Source organism: Denticeps clupeoides, chromosome 9 (assembly GCF_900700375.1).
Source record: "Denticeps clupeoides chromosome 9, fDenClu1.1, whole genome shotgun sequence".
NCBI classification, from domain to species: Eukaryota; Metazoa; Chordata; class Actinopteri; order Clupeiformes; family Denticipitidae; genus Denticeps; species Denticeps clupeoides.
The window spans coordinates 18,099,744-18,114,953 of record NC_041715.1 but is presented as its reverse complement, the minus strand read 5'-3'; the positions used below and the strand labels follow the sequence as shown (position 1 = coordinate 18,114,953).

The 15,210-nt window shown below is 45.4% G+C and overlaps 2 protein-coding genes across 3 annotated transcripts; one reads left to right on the top strand and one right to left on the bottom strand.

The window, feature by feature from the left end:
- Positions 1-2,495: 2,495 nt before the first annotated feature.
- On the bottom strand, positions 2,496-8,475 carry LOC114796533 (uncharacterized). 2 transcript variants are annotated; one of them, XM_028990781.1, is made up of 9 exons: positions 8,311-8,475; positions 7,801-8,048; positions 7,610-7,724; positions 5,604-5,677; positions 5,219-5,416; positions 5,004-5,141; positions 4,082-4,171; positions 3,857-4,000; positions 2,496-3,776 (listed from the first exon to the last, which is right to left on the bottom strand). In XM_028990781.1, the coding sequence occupies exons 2-9, from the start codon at positions 8,038-8,040 to the stop codon at positions 3,648-3,650; spliced, it is 1,128 nt and encodes a 375-aa protein (XP_028846614.1). In that variant the 5' UTR covers positions 8,041-8,048; positions 8,311-8,475; the 3' UTR covers positions 2,496-3,647. The 2 variants fall into 2 exon arrangements, with proteins under 2 accessions (XP_028846614.1, XP_028846615.1); XM_028990782.1 differs by lacking the exon at positions 5,004-5,141.
- Positions 8,476-8,770: 295 nt separating this feature from the next.
- c9h3orf38 (chromosome 9 C3orf38 homolog) lies at positions 8,771-11,240 on the top strand. Its single transcript, XM_028990789.1, has 3 exons — positions 8,771-8,952; positions 9,043-9,218; positions 10,378-11,240. The coding sequence occupies exons 1-3, from the start codon at positions 8,826-8,828 to the stop codon at positions 10,918-10,920; spliced, it is 846 nt and encodes a 281-aa protein (XP_028846622.1). The 5' UTR covers positions 8,771-8,825; the 3' UTR covers positions 10,921-11,240.
- Positions 11,241-15,210: the final 3,970 nt, after the last annotated feature.

Below are 15,210 nucleotides of genomic sequence, written 5' to 3'. Positions count from 1 at the left end.
GTGGAGCCAAGGAACAGAAAGAGATATGTAAATAAAAAAAAATTGAACAAATATCTGTTCCTTAAATGTCCTTCAATTATGACCGTTTTACCACAAAGCAGCAGTGACCCCTTCAGTGTAAATCTGAAACAGCGATTTCTCAACCGCATCACACAAATGTAAAACATTCAATCTGGTATATTTTATGTTTGCGTTACACAATTATAAATCAGTGAAAAATAGAAGTGGGAGAAAAAAAAAACTACACAAACAAGGTAAATTATTTTATTTTTCATCCTCTGTTACATATTGCTTAAAATTTCTTTATATAAATAGGATGAATGCAAGAGCATTTGTGATGTGTAGAGATGCGTGAGGTAAACCAGGCTCTGTCAGGTCCCAAGCCTGCAGCTTTTCACAGAATCTTAGTCAACATGAACAGAGGCTGGGGTGTGATATGTATCCACAAGGTCAAGGGTCGCGTCAGTCATGCAGGAGTAGGAAAAGGCACTGGCTGTAAAACGAGTGGGGACATATTTCTACAGAACAGCATCTGGACCCCCCTGTGCACACAGTTGCATGCAATGAACACATTCTCAGCACATGCAGAGGTGTCGACAAAACTATTTAACAAGGTAAAAAACCCTTTATGCATTAACCTGAGCGCAGAATTATTTAAACCATTTGACCCTCCATGCACTACTGAGCAGGTCGTAGGACTACGTGACCAGAGGTCAGGGAATATTTCTAATTATGTGGGTTCAATAAGCGGACGCGTGTAGGCTGTGAGACTTCCTGGACAAAAAAAAAAAAAAAAAAAAGTCCTGCTGCTCAACACACAAGACAAACACAACTTTTTTTAAGCGATTAGAAATGCTTGCCGAAGGTCAAACATATGACCCTACATATCCTTGTGCTCTAAATCAGATTTTCCAGGGCATTTTATGCACTGTGAAACTATCAAATACAACAATAATAATTGTATTGCTTTACATATTGCCAAAAAAAGGCCTCGGTTACATGCTGTCTGTTTCTTCTTTTTTTTTTTTGGTTTGGTTTCATTTGCCAGTGGGTTCCATTATACCTTCAATTCTGTGTGGTGGTGTCTTTATTTGCACCAGGAGCGGACTCCCCTGTTCCACACACGCATTCAACTACAGCCGCAGAGCGGCACCCTCTCACGTTCATGTTCTTTGGAGACTTTTTGGGAGATCCGACCCCTCGGATTGAAGGGCTGCAGTATGCGGCAGGATGGTACACGGCCGCCTTGGTGATGTTGGCATTTTGTGTGTTTAGCAATGCATTTACAGGAAAGCTTTTACTGAGAGACCATAACTCAGTTTGAAGGCATTTCTCATTTTTCCCCAAAAACACTCAGAACACATTAAGGTGAAAGTGTCTGTTCAGTGGGAAACTTTGTAAGTGGAAGTGTTCGATTTCTGCAAGTCAAGACATTCTGTTCATTTAGATTTTGAACACAGTAGTTCCAAAAGTGAGAAGGATTCAGGGCCAGAGATTCTGAACAGAAATGGGATCAGCACTGAGTCTCTCTAGGACTTTATTTATTTTTTTTTTATCTGCTGCTTTTGGCTTGAGCTCCAAAGCTTCAGCTTTTGGAGAAGATCAAACTCGTTACTGCACATCAATGCAGCCCAAAAGCACGATGACGCAGCCACTGTACTTTGAGGCAAGAAGATTTTATACCTAGGTTTATATTTAAAGTACCAGTCAAAAGTTTGGATGCTCTACTCTGCAGCGGTTATGGAGACTAAGATGGAGCCGTTTTGAAGAATCCAATACAAGAAACCTATTTAGTATTTGCTGTATCAGGAGAAAGTGTGAAAGATTGAAGAATGCCTCTTTTTACCTTCATGACTGCTTTGTTCACTATGGTCATCATCAATAGCCGCTTGATGAGATGTTCATTAACACGAGAGAATGATGAGAAAGTGTTAAAGCATAAACATTCAGGACTGATGGAAACTTAAGGTGGTGGAGAGAAGCCAAGAGTGTGAAATGCTTTTTTGTTTATTGCATAACCTCACGTGTGTTATTCCAAAGTCCTGTGTGTTCAGTCTTGTTATATAATTAAAACAAAGAAGAAATTAGAATAATGAGTTAGAAAAGAAAGAGTAGGTGCATTCAAACATTTGTAATATAAAGTACAGGCCAAAGGTTTGGACACACCTTCTCATTCAATGTTTTTTCTTTATTTTCATGACCATTTACATTGGTAGATTCTCACAGTCACCAGGATGAACCGAGATAGACCTGAACTGAGATGGTTTGGGGTGAGCTGGACCGCAGAGTGAAGGCAAAGGGGCCAACAAGTGCTAACAACAACTGGGAAGGAGTTCCCCAACAACTGGGAACTCCTTCAAGACTGTTGGAGAACCATTTCAGGTGACGACCTCTTGAAGCTCATCGAGAGAATGCCAAGAGTGTGTAAAGCAGTAATAAGAGCAAAGAAACTAGAATATAAAACATGTTTTCACTTATTTCACCTTTTTTTGTTAAGTACATAACTCCACATGTTTTCATTCATAGTTTTGATGCCTTCAGTGAGAATCTACCAACGTAAATGGTCCAAAAAATAAAGAAAACACATTGAATGAGAAGGTGTCCAAACTTTTGGAATGTACTGTATAAGGCTATTGACTGGTACCACAGCTTCTTACAAAAGTTTAATATATAAATTATTCTATTGATTTAAATGAGAAAAATCTGTCTGGAGTAATACGTTCCAAACCTTCATTCGCAAACTCAAGACAGGCGCCATCTAGTGGTCTTCCTTATACGGCATAAATTCTGAGTAGCCTGCGCAACTTGGATAATTTGTTAAGTTACTCATTTTAAGGTATGTCTATTCATTTATGTCTGAAACAAAATGGAAAAAATTGTGATGCTCATCTGGAAATGCCTTCATCACTGATGTCAGAAAAAGGAATTTAGTGCAATCCCAGTTTGCATGTTTTTGTCCAATTTTTAAAATAAAAGTCCTGTTTTATAGGATTTATGCTGACTTTAGCGGTCAGAGTTATGCAGTCCATTACATCTTTGCAACATTTTTCATGTCTGGCTGTAAAAATTACTTCAATTATTTCAAAACACATCTTCAGTTAAAAATGCAAAAGAGTAAAGCATCATTAACCGGGCAAATGCTTAAAAATGAGTAGCCCACAAACATGCACATACACTCCCCTACCCCAAAACTGAGGTAATCAGATATAAATTCTACTGTGTTGATGTCACTTAAATTATGTTAAAGAGAATAAACTTCAACCTAAACCTAAACCACACACATAATGTCTAAAACAAGTTAAATTCACTGTGTATAGGACATGACAAAAGTTCAGACAAGATGAATATTTTCACATAAAATTCAGCCAGGTGACTTTTTCCTTTATAAGTGCAAAATGCTGGGTGTGTGTTTGCTGCGTGTTTCACATTTCAAATAGAAAAATCTCTCTTTAGAAACAGAACCGTGCTACAGTAATAATTGCCCTTAAGGGTGCTGAGGAGCCCCCAAAGCTAAATGCATAGTCGACGAGTCGAGGCGTGCGGGGGGCTGGGGGGAGCGGCGTCCGAATAAAGTTCTCTGTTAACCAACTTACTGTGCACGAGCTAAATAAACCCTCCCCGGCATCCCCCGTCCGGACGGGCTGGTCTCAGTGGCTGCAGTTGGTGGACCAGTCGTAGGGCAGGAAGCTCAACCTGACGTTCCCGGCCGACAAGAGGCTCTGCAAGCACGACTTCTTCGGCGACTCCGCCATGTGGTCCAAAACCCAGACTAGCAGCTGGAAAAAGTGGCAGCGACACAAGAATTTTCAGCCGCAACATACCTGGGAGCTTTGAATTCGCGAGTGGCTGTACGGACCTTCTCATCCGTGCCTCCGAAGTCCACCTTGTACCATTTGAAGATCCGGCTGAGCTTCACCTCCCCTCTCCCAGGGTCCAGCACGCAGCCGTCGTCGTTCCCCAGGAAAGCCTCGGCTGCGGTGCGCAGCTGGCTGTCGATTCCCTGTCGGCACCAGACGTGACGCGTTCAACCCCGCACTCCGTAACCCGGACCGCCGCTAACACTGGCCATGCGATGGTTTACCTGCGGCGTGTAGGTTTTTATTGGGGGGCAGCCCTTCGCGCCGCAGTTCAGCGCAAAGTGGATGAGGGGTTCAGGGTCAGGAAGCGCCAGCTATTGGACAGTCGCATGTATTTGACAGTTAATTCATGGTTATTCGCATCGGACCGGTGTGAGTGAGAAACAAAAGGTGAAGAGAAACATTTTCTTTGTCACTTCTCGGTCCCCTGCAGTCACCTTCTGTCATTGCCAAACACCAAACGAGGAGTTTATGGACATCTCACCGTTAGAGGAAGCAAATCTGGAGCTTTTCTTTCTGTCTGCGCAAAGCGTGGGGCGTGTCCGATAGCCCGCTCTCAAAGGCGTTCAACAACGTCATCAACACCATTCACCAACCACAGTGTTTGGGGCAGTGGTGGCCTAGCGGTTAAGGGAGCGGACCGGTAAACAGAAGGTTGCCAGTTCGAATCCCCATCCGCCGAGGTGCCACTGAGTAAAGGACCGTCCCCACACGCCTGTCATGGCTGCCCACTGCTCACTCAGGGTGATGGTTAAAGGACACATTTTGTTGTGTATCACAATGACGATCACTTCACTTTCACTTTACAGACAGGAAGTTTCCCGTTATGACCACATAAGGGGAGAAAGTCCAGATCAGACCGCCTGAGCTGCCGTTCTCTGAACGGCAAATTTACACCTCCTTGAACTCATATTAATGTTACATAATCTCACAAAGTGACATTTTCATGTCAGGGGACCTTTAAATCATCATTAAACACGGTTTAGCCTCTTAATAGGTACAGTTCTTTCTTCTTTTAACTTTTTAGGGAAATGACCTGTTGCTTATCACAATTTAGTTTTACTTATTTGGAATTGACCACCCGTCTGTATGTTCTTCTGATGACCTTACCAAGGAAATGTCTAACAAACCAAGCACAAAATCTACCTGGAGTCTTGGGTCCGTCCTGGAGAAGGGCTTGAGAAGCTGTGCCATGCCCCTCTTGTTCCCTCGCAACACCCCGTTCTCGATATCCTCCAGCGTGAAAACCTCACCGCCGATGAGGTAGCTCACATAGTTAAAAAACTGAGTCAAAGCGGAGATCGTTTGTCCCCCGTCTGCTTCTAATAATGATGAAGTTCACATTCGGAGGGGGGACCTACCCGGTAGCGCTGCCAGACGTTCTTGGGGAAGCCGAGGCGCAGGTTCCCGTGGATGACCAGCGAGTTGTAGATGTTGATGAAGAAGGCCAGCCTCTCCTCGCGGCCGAGAGACATGAGCTCCACGCGCTGCAGCTGCACGGCGAGCTCGCAGTATCGCCGGAACGAGGAGTTCTGGGACATGGCTTTGTAGTCCACGCGCTGCAACGCAGAAACGGAATTCCTGTGAAGGTTCGCAGTCTCCCAACGATTGAAAGACACCAATTCACTAAAAATTCATATTCATCTCATGCCCACACATCTCCAAGAGTGGCATGGAAACTGAAAATACATAATTCAAGTCACCACTACATGAAAATACCATAAATCCACCCAGGCTGCCAGGTACCTTGCCGTCAGTGGAGAGGTGGTCTGCGTAAAGCTTTAAGATGACGTTCCTCAGCACCTCTGAGAGTTCAGAAGCTGTGCAAGAAAAAAATAAATGTTGCAGGAAATCCTTTACTATTTGCACACTAAAATGTTAAAATCATACATAATGGATGGGTGGCATTGTGGGTAAATATGCAGATAGCAAAAAAGCCTGCAGGATGCACCCCCCCCCCCAAATGTCTCATATCGTAGCCTGCTGTCATTACACATTATTTCACATTTCAAAAATCATACTCCCTTTGTCTCTCCAAGACGGCCAATGACTCGCTATATTCCGGTGATATAACTTTTTTTTTAATTGCGAAGAATAACTTGACAGGCAAATTAACAGCATGAAAGGATTTTGACAGAGACGTCCAAATTGCTGAACCAGGGACGCGCTGCAGCTTATTACGGAGGTGTCAGGTTTCCCGAAGTAAAAACCAGTTTACTCCATAAATCCTTTAAACAGTTTTCTGAAACAATAATGATCAAGGCTGTCAGATGTTGTAAACATTGAGACAGTGAGTTTGGGGGCGGTTATGACCGTGTATGAAAACCATTGGCTGCAGAAACCTCATAACTGGGGAAGTGACATGGCCTTCACTACTTTGGCAGCAGTATATAAATATCAGTTATCAATAATAAATGTTAATATTTAAATTTTTATTACCTGCTGTACTGTAATGATAAAATAATGGTGGTACTTGGAGAGCTTATGTGAGCATATAGTGCAGGTATATCAAAAATAAACTTCGTTTTCAAGACCATAAGGAACCATATAAAGGTGTTTTCCGCCAGGCTACCTACCCAAAAAAAAGTGCCAGTGTCCTTCTCGAGTCTTTACGTACCGTGCATGCCGCCCCTTTTCCTGATTTGATGGGTGTTCGGGGGGTCACACCTCGGCAACTATAAAAAAGGCCACCCATACTTTCAAAGCACTTTGTGGCCATTAAAGTCTGGAAGAAGCTCGCAGGCTTCGCTTCTGTCCGCAAAGTGCAGGTGAGGAGTATTAAGCTGCCCTATCATCTAACAGCAGGACTATGACCGCAAACGATAGAACGGCGCGATGGATGATGATGGATGATTATTTTTTTTTTACATTAAATTGGTCCTTTATGCGGCTAAATGACCAAGTAGAAGCTGTTCTTTTATATACGCCAGTCATTTTGAACATTAAAGCCACACAGATTCCCACTGAGCTTCTCACTACGGTGACAACGGAGGTATATAATAGGCAGAATGTGAACTGCCGGCTCCAGAAGTAGATGCTTGATGCGGGAAAAAAACGGGATTAGAGACAAATCTGACAAGAATAGATTCAGTGTTCTCAGGGTGCCGAGACTCGAGGAAAAAACAACCAGTGGACTAACAGCAGGGTCATGGGAGCTCAGTGAAGGCCTGTCAGATGCAATGGAACACACGGAACCACCTCGCAACCTGCCAAAGGGCCTGCTGCTAATGACTCGGGTTGGTGCCGGGCATGGTTTCGTGGACGCCTCAGCGACCGCCTCTGGCAGATCAGTGTGTGTGTCAACCTGCCATGAAGATGCAAACATGCCTTTCACACACCGTGGCAGTGGTGGCCCCACACACTGCTCCCTGGGCGCCTTTCATGGCTGCCCACTGCTCACCAAGGGTGATGGTTAAATACCGAGGGCACATTTCGTTGTGTCACCGTCTTCTGTGTAACATCACTTCACAAGTCCCACTTTTATTTAAGCAGACCAGGGTGTTGCACCAGCATTGAACTGATGTAAAATGACAGGAGTTTTAATTCATTTGGATGTCATTGGATGAAAAAAAGTGTTTTTGACGCACTGCGGTCACTTGCGACCACATTTCTAACTTTTTAGCAATTAGTTAATAACTAATATTCATCGGGCTGTTTCATACACACTCTGAAAAGGTTTTGGGATGCTGGGAGGGAATCAGGATGGAAATGCGGAATAAGCAAAAGTCAGAATTTCGATATGTGGCACCGACCTCCGTCCCCCGTCCCTGCAGTGTGCGATATTCTTTCTTCAGGCAGGGGTGGAGCATCTGGTGGGGCAGGTTTTTCTTGCACCAAAAGCACCAGGCGCTGCAGCTCCTCTGGAGGCTGGAAGAATATTTCTAAAATTTGAGATTTTGTTCCTATTCTTCTTCTTCTTATCACCGCAGTTTATCCGGCTCACCATCTTCTGCAGGTCCTCATTGCCTCCCACGTGCACGCCATTGAAGAATATTTGGGGCACGGCGGTGCAGCCCGTCAGCTCTCGCACCCGAGCCCGCACCGCCGCATGCTGGTTCACGTCCACGTCACACACCGGCAGGCCCAGCTTGTGTAGTGTGGATTTGGCCTGAAGGCAGCGTGGGCAGCCGGTCACCGAGTACACCGTCACCCGTCCTGCTGCGCTGCTGCCACCCTGAGCCATGAAAAGACCTAGAAATAATAATAAAAACAGAATTTATTCACAATTACATTAATTAATAGACATATAACATTTCATTTATATTCATTTATATTATATTATATGCATATAATATAAATTGGTCCCCCCCACACCCCATTCAGTGCAATCAATTTGCATAACTATCCTGAATTACAAAACGTAATACAGCACAAACCTACAGGATCACAGCTATACATGTAAACAGAAGGCGAGCTAAGCTAACGTTCAAACAACGTGCCGGCAACATCTGACCTGCGGGGCTCTAAGATGACTTCTCCACATCACACATCACCCGATCGCGTCTGCCGGTGCAGAATTATGTCCAATTCATCTGCAAGTCTGCAAAATGAGGGCATTTCAACCCTCGTGCGTTTTAAGACGCCAACGTGACTGCACGCTGATTAATTAATAGTAATAACAAATAGTCGCTGACAGGCGCCGAGTCGGGTTTCTACACGGAAGCCCATGAGTGAGACACAGAAAATAACCAATCAACGACGACAAGGGCTCGCCGAGCCAATCAGTGCGCAGGGGGCCGGAGCGAGAGGTGCGCTGCACCGTGCGACGTCCACCGGTCACATGTTTCAAAATAAAAGCCCCACTGGAACCTAAGGCGGGTTAGAACAAGTCACTCCTATGTGGTTTATTAGACTGTCCCATTAGATGGTGGTTTTTATTTTGACTTAAAATATTTTTATAAGTCCCGGAAGTGAAATGCGTTCCTCTGCGCCAAATTTAGTTTCGATATTAAGCGATTTGGGGACAAAATGTCTCGTTTGTCTTCAGCGGAGGTCAAGGGATGCAAGCAGATCTTAAGTCTTCTCGCGGCGGAAGACGTACTGGCGCTCACCGACACGGTCACTGGCCGTGCGATCACCGTGACGAGCATACAGGGTGACGATGTGAACGTTTGTCTTGTGCTGGCTCGCTGCTTCGCTGCCTGCTCCTGCAGTGTTGATTTGAACGCCCCTGTCTTGTTCACAGAGGCCGTCGCGGCCATAGTTGCCTACTCCAACAACGCAGAGGAGTTCCTGAAGCGAAAGAAGGTGCATCGCGACGTTATATTTAAATATCTGGCCAACGAGGGAGTTGTTACGCCTGCAAATGCTGAGAAGCACCAGCTGATTAAGAAGACGCTTGAGCTTTGGTCGTCTGGGGAGGTAATTGTTGTCTAATAAACAGGGTTGTCTGTGAAGATTGTCAGTCATCCAGGTGAATTTGTCTAAAAGTTGAATCATGGCAACTGGACTTTGTTTCTATAATGTAGAGACGTTTCATTCTGCATCCACAGAACTTTGTCAATCTGCCATGACTCAACTTTCAGACAATAAACAGGGTTTTGAATGTTTTATTATTTGGTTATTTTCCTCTTGCAAAATCAGGGTCATGTGATTATTATTTTTTTATTATTACAATAGATTTTATTTTTAACCTCGAACGAAATTAAGTGTACCAGTTGCAAAAATGTCGTGTATGGTTGAATATCTGATTAAACCGAATTTTAACGTCATTCAACGTCAAATGGAAAGTTCTGCAGGAGTTCCACTAGAGGGCGCCGGCGGAGACAGACACAGCAAATAAAAACAACGGGCCCACGTGCAGCAGGTTTTTATAGTTATGGCAGATGTGTTCTTCCAGTCTTCTCCCTTTTTCAAATGACCTGTATTCCGAACATTCCGAACATGGTTTGCTTTCTACTGTATTCCATTACAACCCGTTAATGTAAAGTTGGATTCATCTGTGCCGATAATAAATTTCACTTTTGTGTCAAAAACATATAATAAATGAAATGACTTGCATTAAAGTTTCCGTGACATGAACATTTTACAATTTGCAAGATTATTTGACATAAATACGAGCTCCCCTGTAGTGGCTAGAGATGGGGACCGGTGTAAAGAGTACTTTGGCAGCTCAGACGGCTGGATCTGGAATTTGTCCCCTTATGTCATCATATGGGGACAGGTTGTGGTTGGTGAATGGTCTTCCGCGACCACCCAATCAACTTCTATAGGCCGCTCTCCTCCTAGTCCCTCCTCTCTCCTCCTCATTAGCATTTAAAGCTACAGACACCAAAATGGTGCATCCTGGGAAATCTCATTGCGGGACTGGTTCAGAGTGGCTGTAAATCTGCACCAAGGCTGATGCTTGGAAAGAGACTTCAGATACAGTATTAGGGGACCAACGCGACCGATATAAAAGGCCATCTGGCCGTCTGTGCTTTTCAGTTAATATGTAAATGAATTGTACATGCAAGGCATGAATGTTGGATTCACAGGTCCGTACCTGTAACTGAACTCGTCTCCTGTTTCACCCTTCCAGTCAGAATCCGTTAAGGTTGAGGGAGACGGCCTCTCGGACCTGGAGGCTTTGGGCCAGCAGTTCTGCGGCTGGTTCTTCCACGTCCTCAACAGCCAGAACCCTGCGTTCAGCCAGACACCCGAGGAATGGGGTGCCAATCACTTCTGGGAGGACGCGAGGCTTTCCCTCGCGTGCAACACGGGGACCGAGAATAAAGAGGAGTTCCAGGGGTCGGTGCTGGTCAGCCAGCGCCTGCAAGCCCTCTGCGTCGAGGAGAAGCTCTTGTTCTGCCCCAACACTGGGTCGCAGGGCCTGAGGTGCATAGCTTCTCGTCACGGGCTGGTGGCGGTGGCGGTGGCCGGGACGATTCACCGAGAGCACGCCTGCCTGGGCATCTTTGAGCAGGTCTTCGGCATCATACGCGCCCCGCTGAACAAAAACAGTTGGAAGATCAAGTTCATTCACTTGAAAATAAGAGGACAGAACACTCTGAGCGGTCAAGAGGAGCTGACCACGCCCGCACTGACCTACAGCACCAGCGACCTCCAGCTGCTGTGCAGCTGATGGCTGCTGCACTGACCCTCCTAACGCACGCTTGATGGCAGCTCGGCCCTGAACGGGTTGTCATGCAGGTCTCTCTAGTTTGTGCCTCAATTTTACTTGCACAGGTTAGGTTCTGTTGGCTATTATTATGGCCTGAGAATCAAAACGTTTTTCATACTTTGTAGTTATATTTTAATTTCATTTTGTTTTCCCGTATCAGTTTGTTTAGACAGAACCGAATTTCCAGTGAACGGTTCGTTTCTGTGTGTATGTCAATATATATATTTATTTTCTACTTCCCGCGCACCACCCTCTCCAGGCTCAAATAAATCTTCCATACATTTCTGCATGGCGTACAATAATGTACATGTAGAACACGACGTGGAAATGTACATGTTACCAGATCTATTTTCCTCCCCTGGGGATTTAGAAAGACACGCACACAAAAGAAATCAGCTTCCTTCACACTTAAGTAAGGTACACAATTGACATTGACAGCATTTATCAGACGCCCTTATCCAGAGCGACTTACAATCAGTATTTACAGGGACAGTCCCCCCCTGGAGCAACTTAGGGACCGTGTCGGTGCTCAGGGACACAATGGTAGTAAGCGGGATTCGAACCCGGATCTTCTGGTTCATAGGCGAGTGTGTTACCCACTAGGCTACTACCACAGTTAATTTCCTACGCTCCTCATGTCCTTTAGATTTAGTCATTTCGAGTGTACTTTATTTTTCTGGTAAATGAGTTGCACAGTCACACTGCCAGGGCCATTTTTGGGGGAAACTTCTGCCCAGCAGGGGTCCCGGGGCCCGGCCCAGCTGGCGGGCGTGGCGTCCAGCGACGCTGCGGTCTCGGTGGGAAGTGTCAAACGTGGGAAATTATTCTTGGCATTCGCTTCAAAGTCCCGGGCCGTCCTTAACGTCTGTTCCGCGGCCGCGCTTTCATGACACACACAGGCCATAGTTGTGGCGAATGAAAGGATCTTTTTCCCGCTCACCTCACAGAAAGAAAAATAACAAGCTGCATGCCCCCCCGTCTTTATGGCACTCGGCTTGCCACGTTTTAATAAGTGGTTTGGCCGTAGCTGCGAGTGTGACTCACAAGCTCAAAAATACCCTTCTCTTCTACACGTCTTCTCTTTCTTTTTTTAATGGACAAGTGTGTTTCTCATTGCAAGTTATATTAACTGTTAACCCCTGGGTCTCTGAATAGCTTCATTTTAAGAATTATTATTATTATTATTTTTATTTAATAATTCATCATTAACATAACAACGAGCTTGACTCAAATCGATTTTTAACAATTAAGCCCTGCAAAGCATTCTGGTCAAACGTGTTTAAATTCTTTAAATTTAAATGTAAAAAATCCATATTATACTTTTAATTACAATAGAACTTTGATGTGAAAAGAAATTCCACTTGGGGGCGTAGTAGCTTCACTGTTCTCACTCTGCGTTCTGATGCGCAGCCAAGTCTGAGGCTTTTAAAGCGATTATGTGATGAAATTCATCAGTTTGTGAATGCGCCCCATGTCCGAGACTTGTTGGCCTGGTCACGCAGGAAACCGTATATTTGAAGTTTACAGTGAATTGCACGCCATTAAATTAATAACTTTCTGACGAACAGGCTGTTAAACCGGTCCTTTTAGAAGGTATGAAATCATATTTCAGGATTTATTAAAAGTGCTTCTAATTTATTGTTGTTTGTGAGTGAAACTTTTACATCACTTCTACAAAGTACAAATAAAGTTTAACTTGATGAATCATGAGTCCTCAGACCAACCGTGGGCACCTATCCCTCTCAACACAGCCGTCCTGAGCGCCGCAGAATCCAAGTTCCCCATCTGTGTGTGGAGTTTGCGTGCCCTCCCTATGTTGGGTGTTCTCTGGGTTTCCTGGATGTGCACGAGGCGGACTGGCGAATGGCGCGCGTTCCCGGATGGGCTCCAGCAGCCATGACCCTGAGATGGATTAAGCAGTAATCCATCTGAGTAAACTCAGACTTACCTTTCAAATGTTCACATTCAGACCTCAGTCGGGCTCTGATGTGCCACTCTTTGAGTAAAGTGGCTCTTCAGGGACAATGGCCCTGAAGACCACCACGATGAAGAGCCCTCACAACTACATTCCTTGAAACGTTGGTTCCAGAAGAGGCCACGGCCAGGTTTGTTTCTTGTACTTGGTAACTGCGCAACATGCAGCAGTTCAGACACCACGACTGGCTTTTGGGTGGGAGTGGGGCTTCCCCCCTTCTTCTTTCTGAGCTCCAGACTGATTTCCTAGCAGTCGTCCCTCTCATGTGTTCAGGTGCCCTGTTCCTTGGAGTCTTTTCACGCGGACTGAATGTTGTTAGGGCCCAGAGCACCATGCTGTGGGCCCAGTTGACTGGACAGGGATGGTTTCAAAGCTGATTGGTTAATTTCTGTAAGCAAACATTCACATGGAGATATTTCTGACATAAAGCAAGCCTAAAAATGTTTTATTTTTTTTATATATATAATACAAAATGTATCAAAAGCTATTAAATAGCACTAATGATAGTTATATCAGGTGTCATCAGTCCTGCAAACATTGGGAAGAAGCTCAGGAAAATGTTTCATTATTTACATTTACATTATTTATCAGACGCCCTGATAAATAATGTCAGTAGTTACAGGGACACTTACTACCATTGTGTCCCTGAGACACTTAACTCTCAGGGACACAATGGCAGTAAGTGGGATTTGAACCTGGGTCTTCTGGTTCATAGGCGAGTGTGTCACCCGCTAGGCCACTACCACCCAATCATTTTGGCCCCAACTGTATATACCTGCAAAATATAGATATAATCCACTGATAATATGGAACAGCATGACATTGATCCCAGCCTCAATATTCAAGTGTCAAACCTTACAGCGACTGTGAGAGGAACGTGTGGAAAAGCGTTAAAAAGGCGGCTTCTCTCCGTTTCCTGCCATGTGGGACGTGCTGCTGTTTCCAGACGTTGGCGGCGGCGGCGTCTGACACCGTTGTTCCTTCTCACTGCAAATTGATCCTGACTTCTGAGGCGGCCATTACAATCATTGTCGGTGTGCTCTCCTGCGCGGCCCGGTGTAGCCTTACACGCGTGCAATTATTTCCCATAAACAGTAGAAATCCAAGAACGCACGAGAACAAGGGCAACAAACACTCGGCCTGACGTTGCCGTTTAGCCGGCGAATTAAAGGAACAAGTACCAGAGCACGTCGGGCGGCGGTGTGGCCGCGTGTGTTTACGGCGCGCCGGTCGCGTCGTTCCGGAGAACCCAGACCCGAAAACAGAATCATCTGGCGCTGTCAGACACCGCGGGGTGATAATAACGTGTCCAACAGCAGTGGCCGCCCCGGCACAACTCCACCGCCGTCAAACGAGCGCGGGAGCGGCCGATTAGGCGCTAATGAGCTTCCAGTACGGTTTCCGAGCGCGGAGAACGCTCAGATTATCAGGGCGTTATCGGAGGGTGGCAGCCGGCCGTCGGGCCGGGCCCGGCCTGCCGTGGGCGCCCCCGTCCTCTGGATCCTCCAGGACGTCTGCCGTCTTAATACAGATCTGCCGCCTGGTAGCCTGTTTATATTAATTGCCCTTGCCTGCCTCTCCGCTGGCCACTGATTACACTCATTAATTTCAATTCCCCTTGAACCCCCCCCCCCCCCCCCCCCCCCCCCCCCCACCTCGACCCCATCAGTGCATGGACGTTCGGATGGTGATGGCAGGACTGTCCTCAGCTCGGTGTCTCGCTGGGTGGAGGCTCTTTAAGGGGATTTGGGAGCCGAGCTCACATCTCCTAATTCCACGCGACCAACGTAGGCGCTTCTGGCCCGAAATCCTTAAATAACCCGCAGGCCGCCGCTGCAAGCATTTTAGGATTACCGTCCGGGGAAGGACGGTCCGTTGACAGTATTACGGTTTGGATTACATTGTCAGGCAGCCAGACTGACTGGAAGGTCAGGGCACATCATATTTCAAAGCTGGGCCCGGATTGTCACAGGTCTGAGCCCCATGTAATAATAAAAGAAATAAAACATTAATGGGCTGATTACTGACTACATTGCCATTCATTTAATATAATATTCCAGTCAGAGAATGCAAAATGCCCTACCCCCTTTTTTTAAGTTACTAAAATTTATATTTTATTATATTTAGGCTTTTATATTTGGTGCCATCTACCGGATATATAACCAATTTTTCAGATGTATTATGAGAAAAAAAAATATTCTGGCAATTCTTTATTTAGCTCAAAATAAATCCCAAATTATACCTAATTTGCATATCACCATCAACATAAATAATAT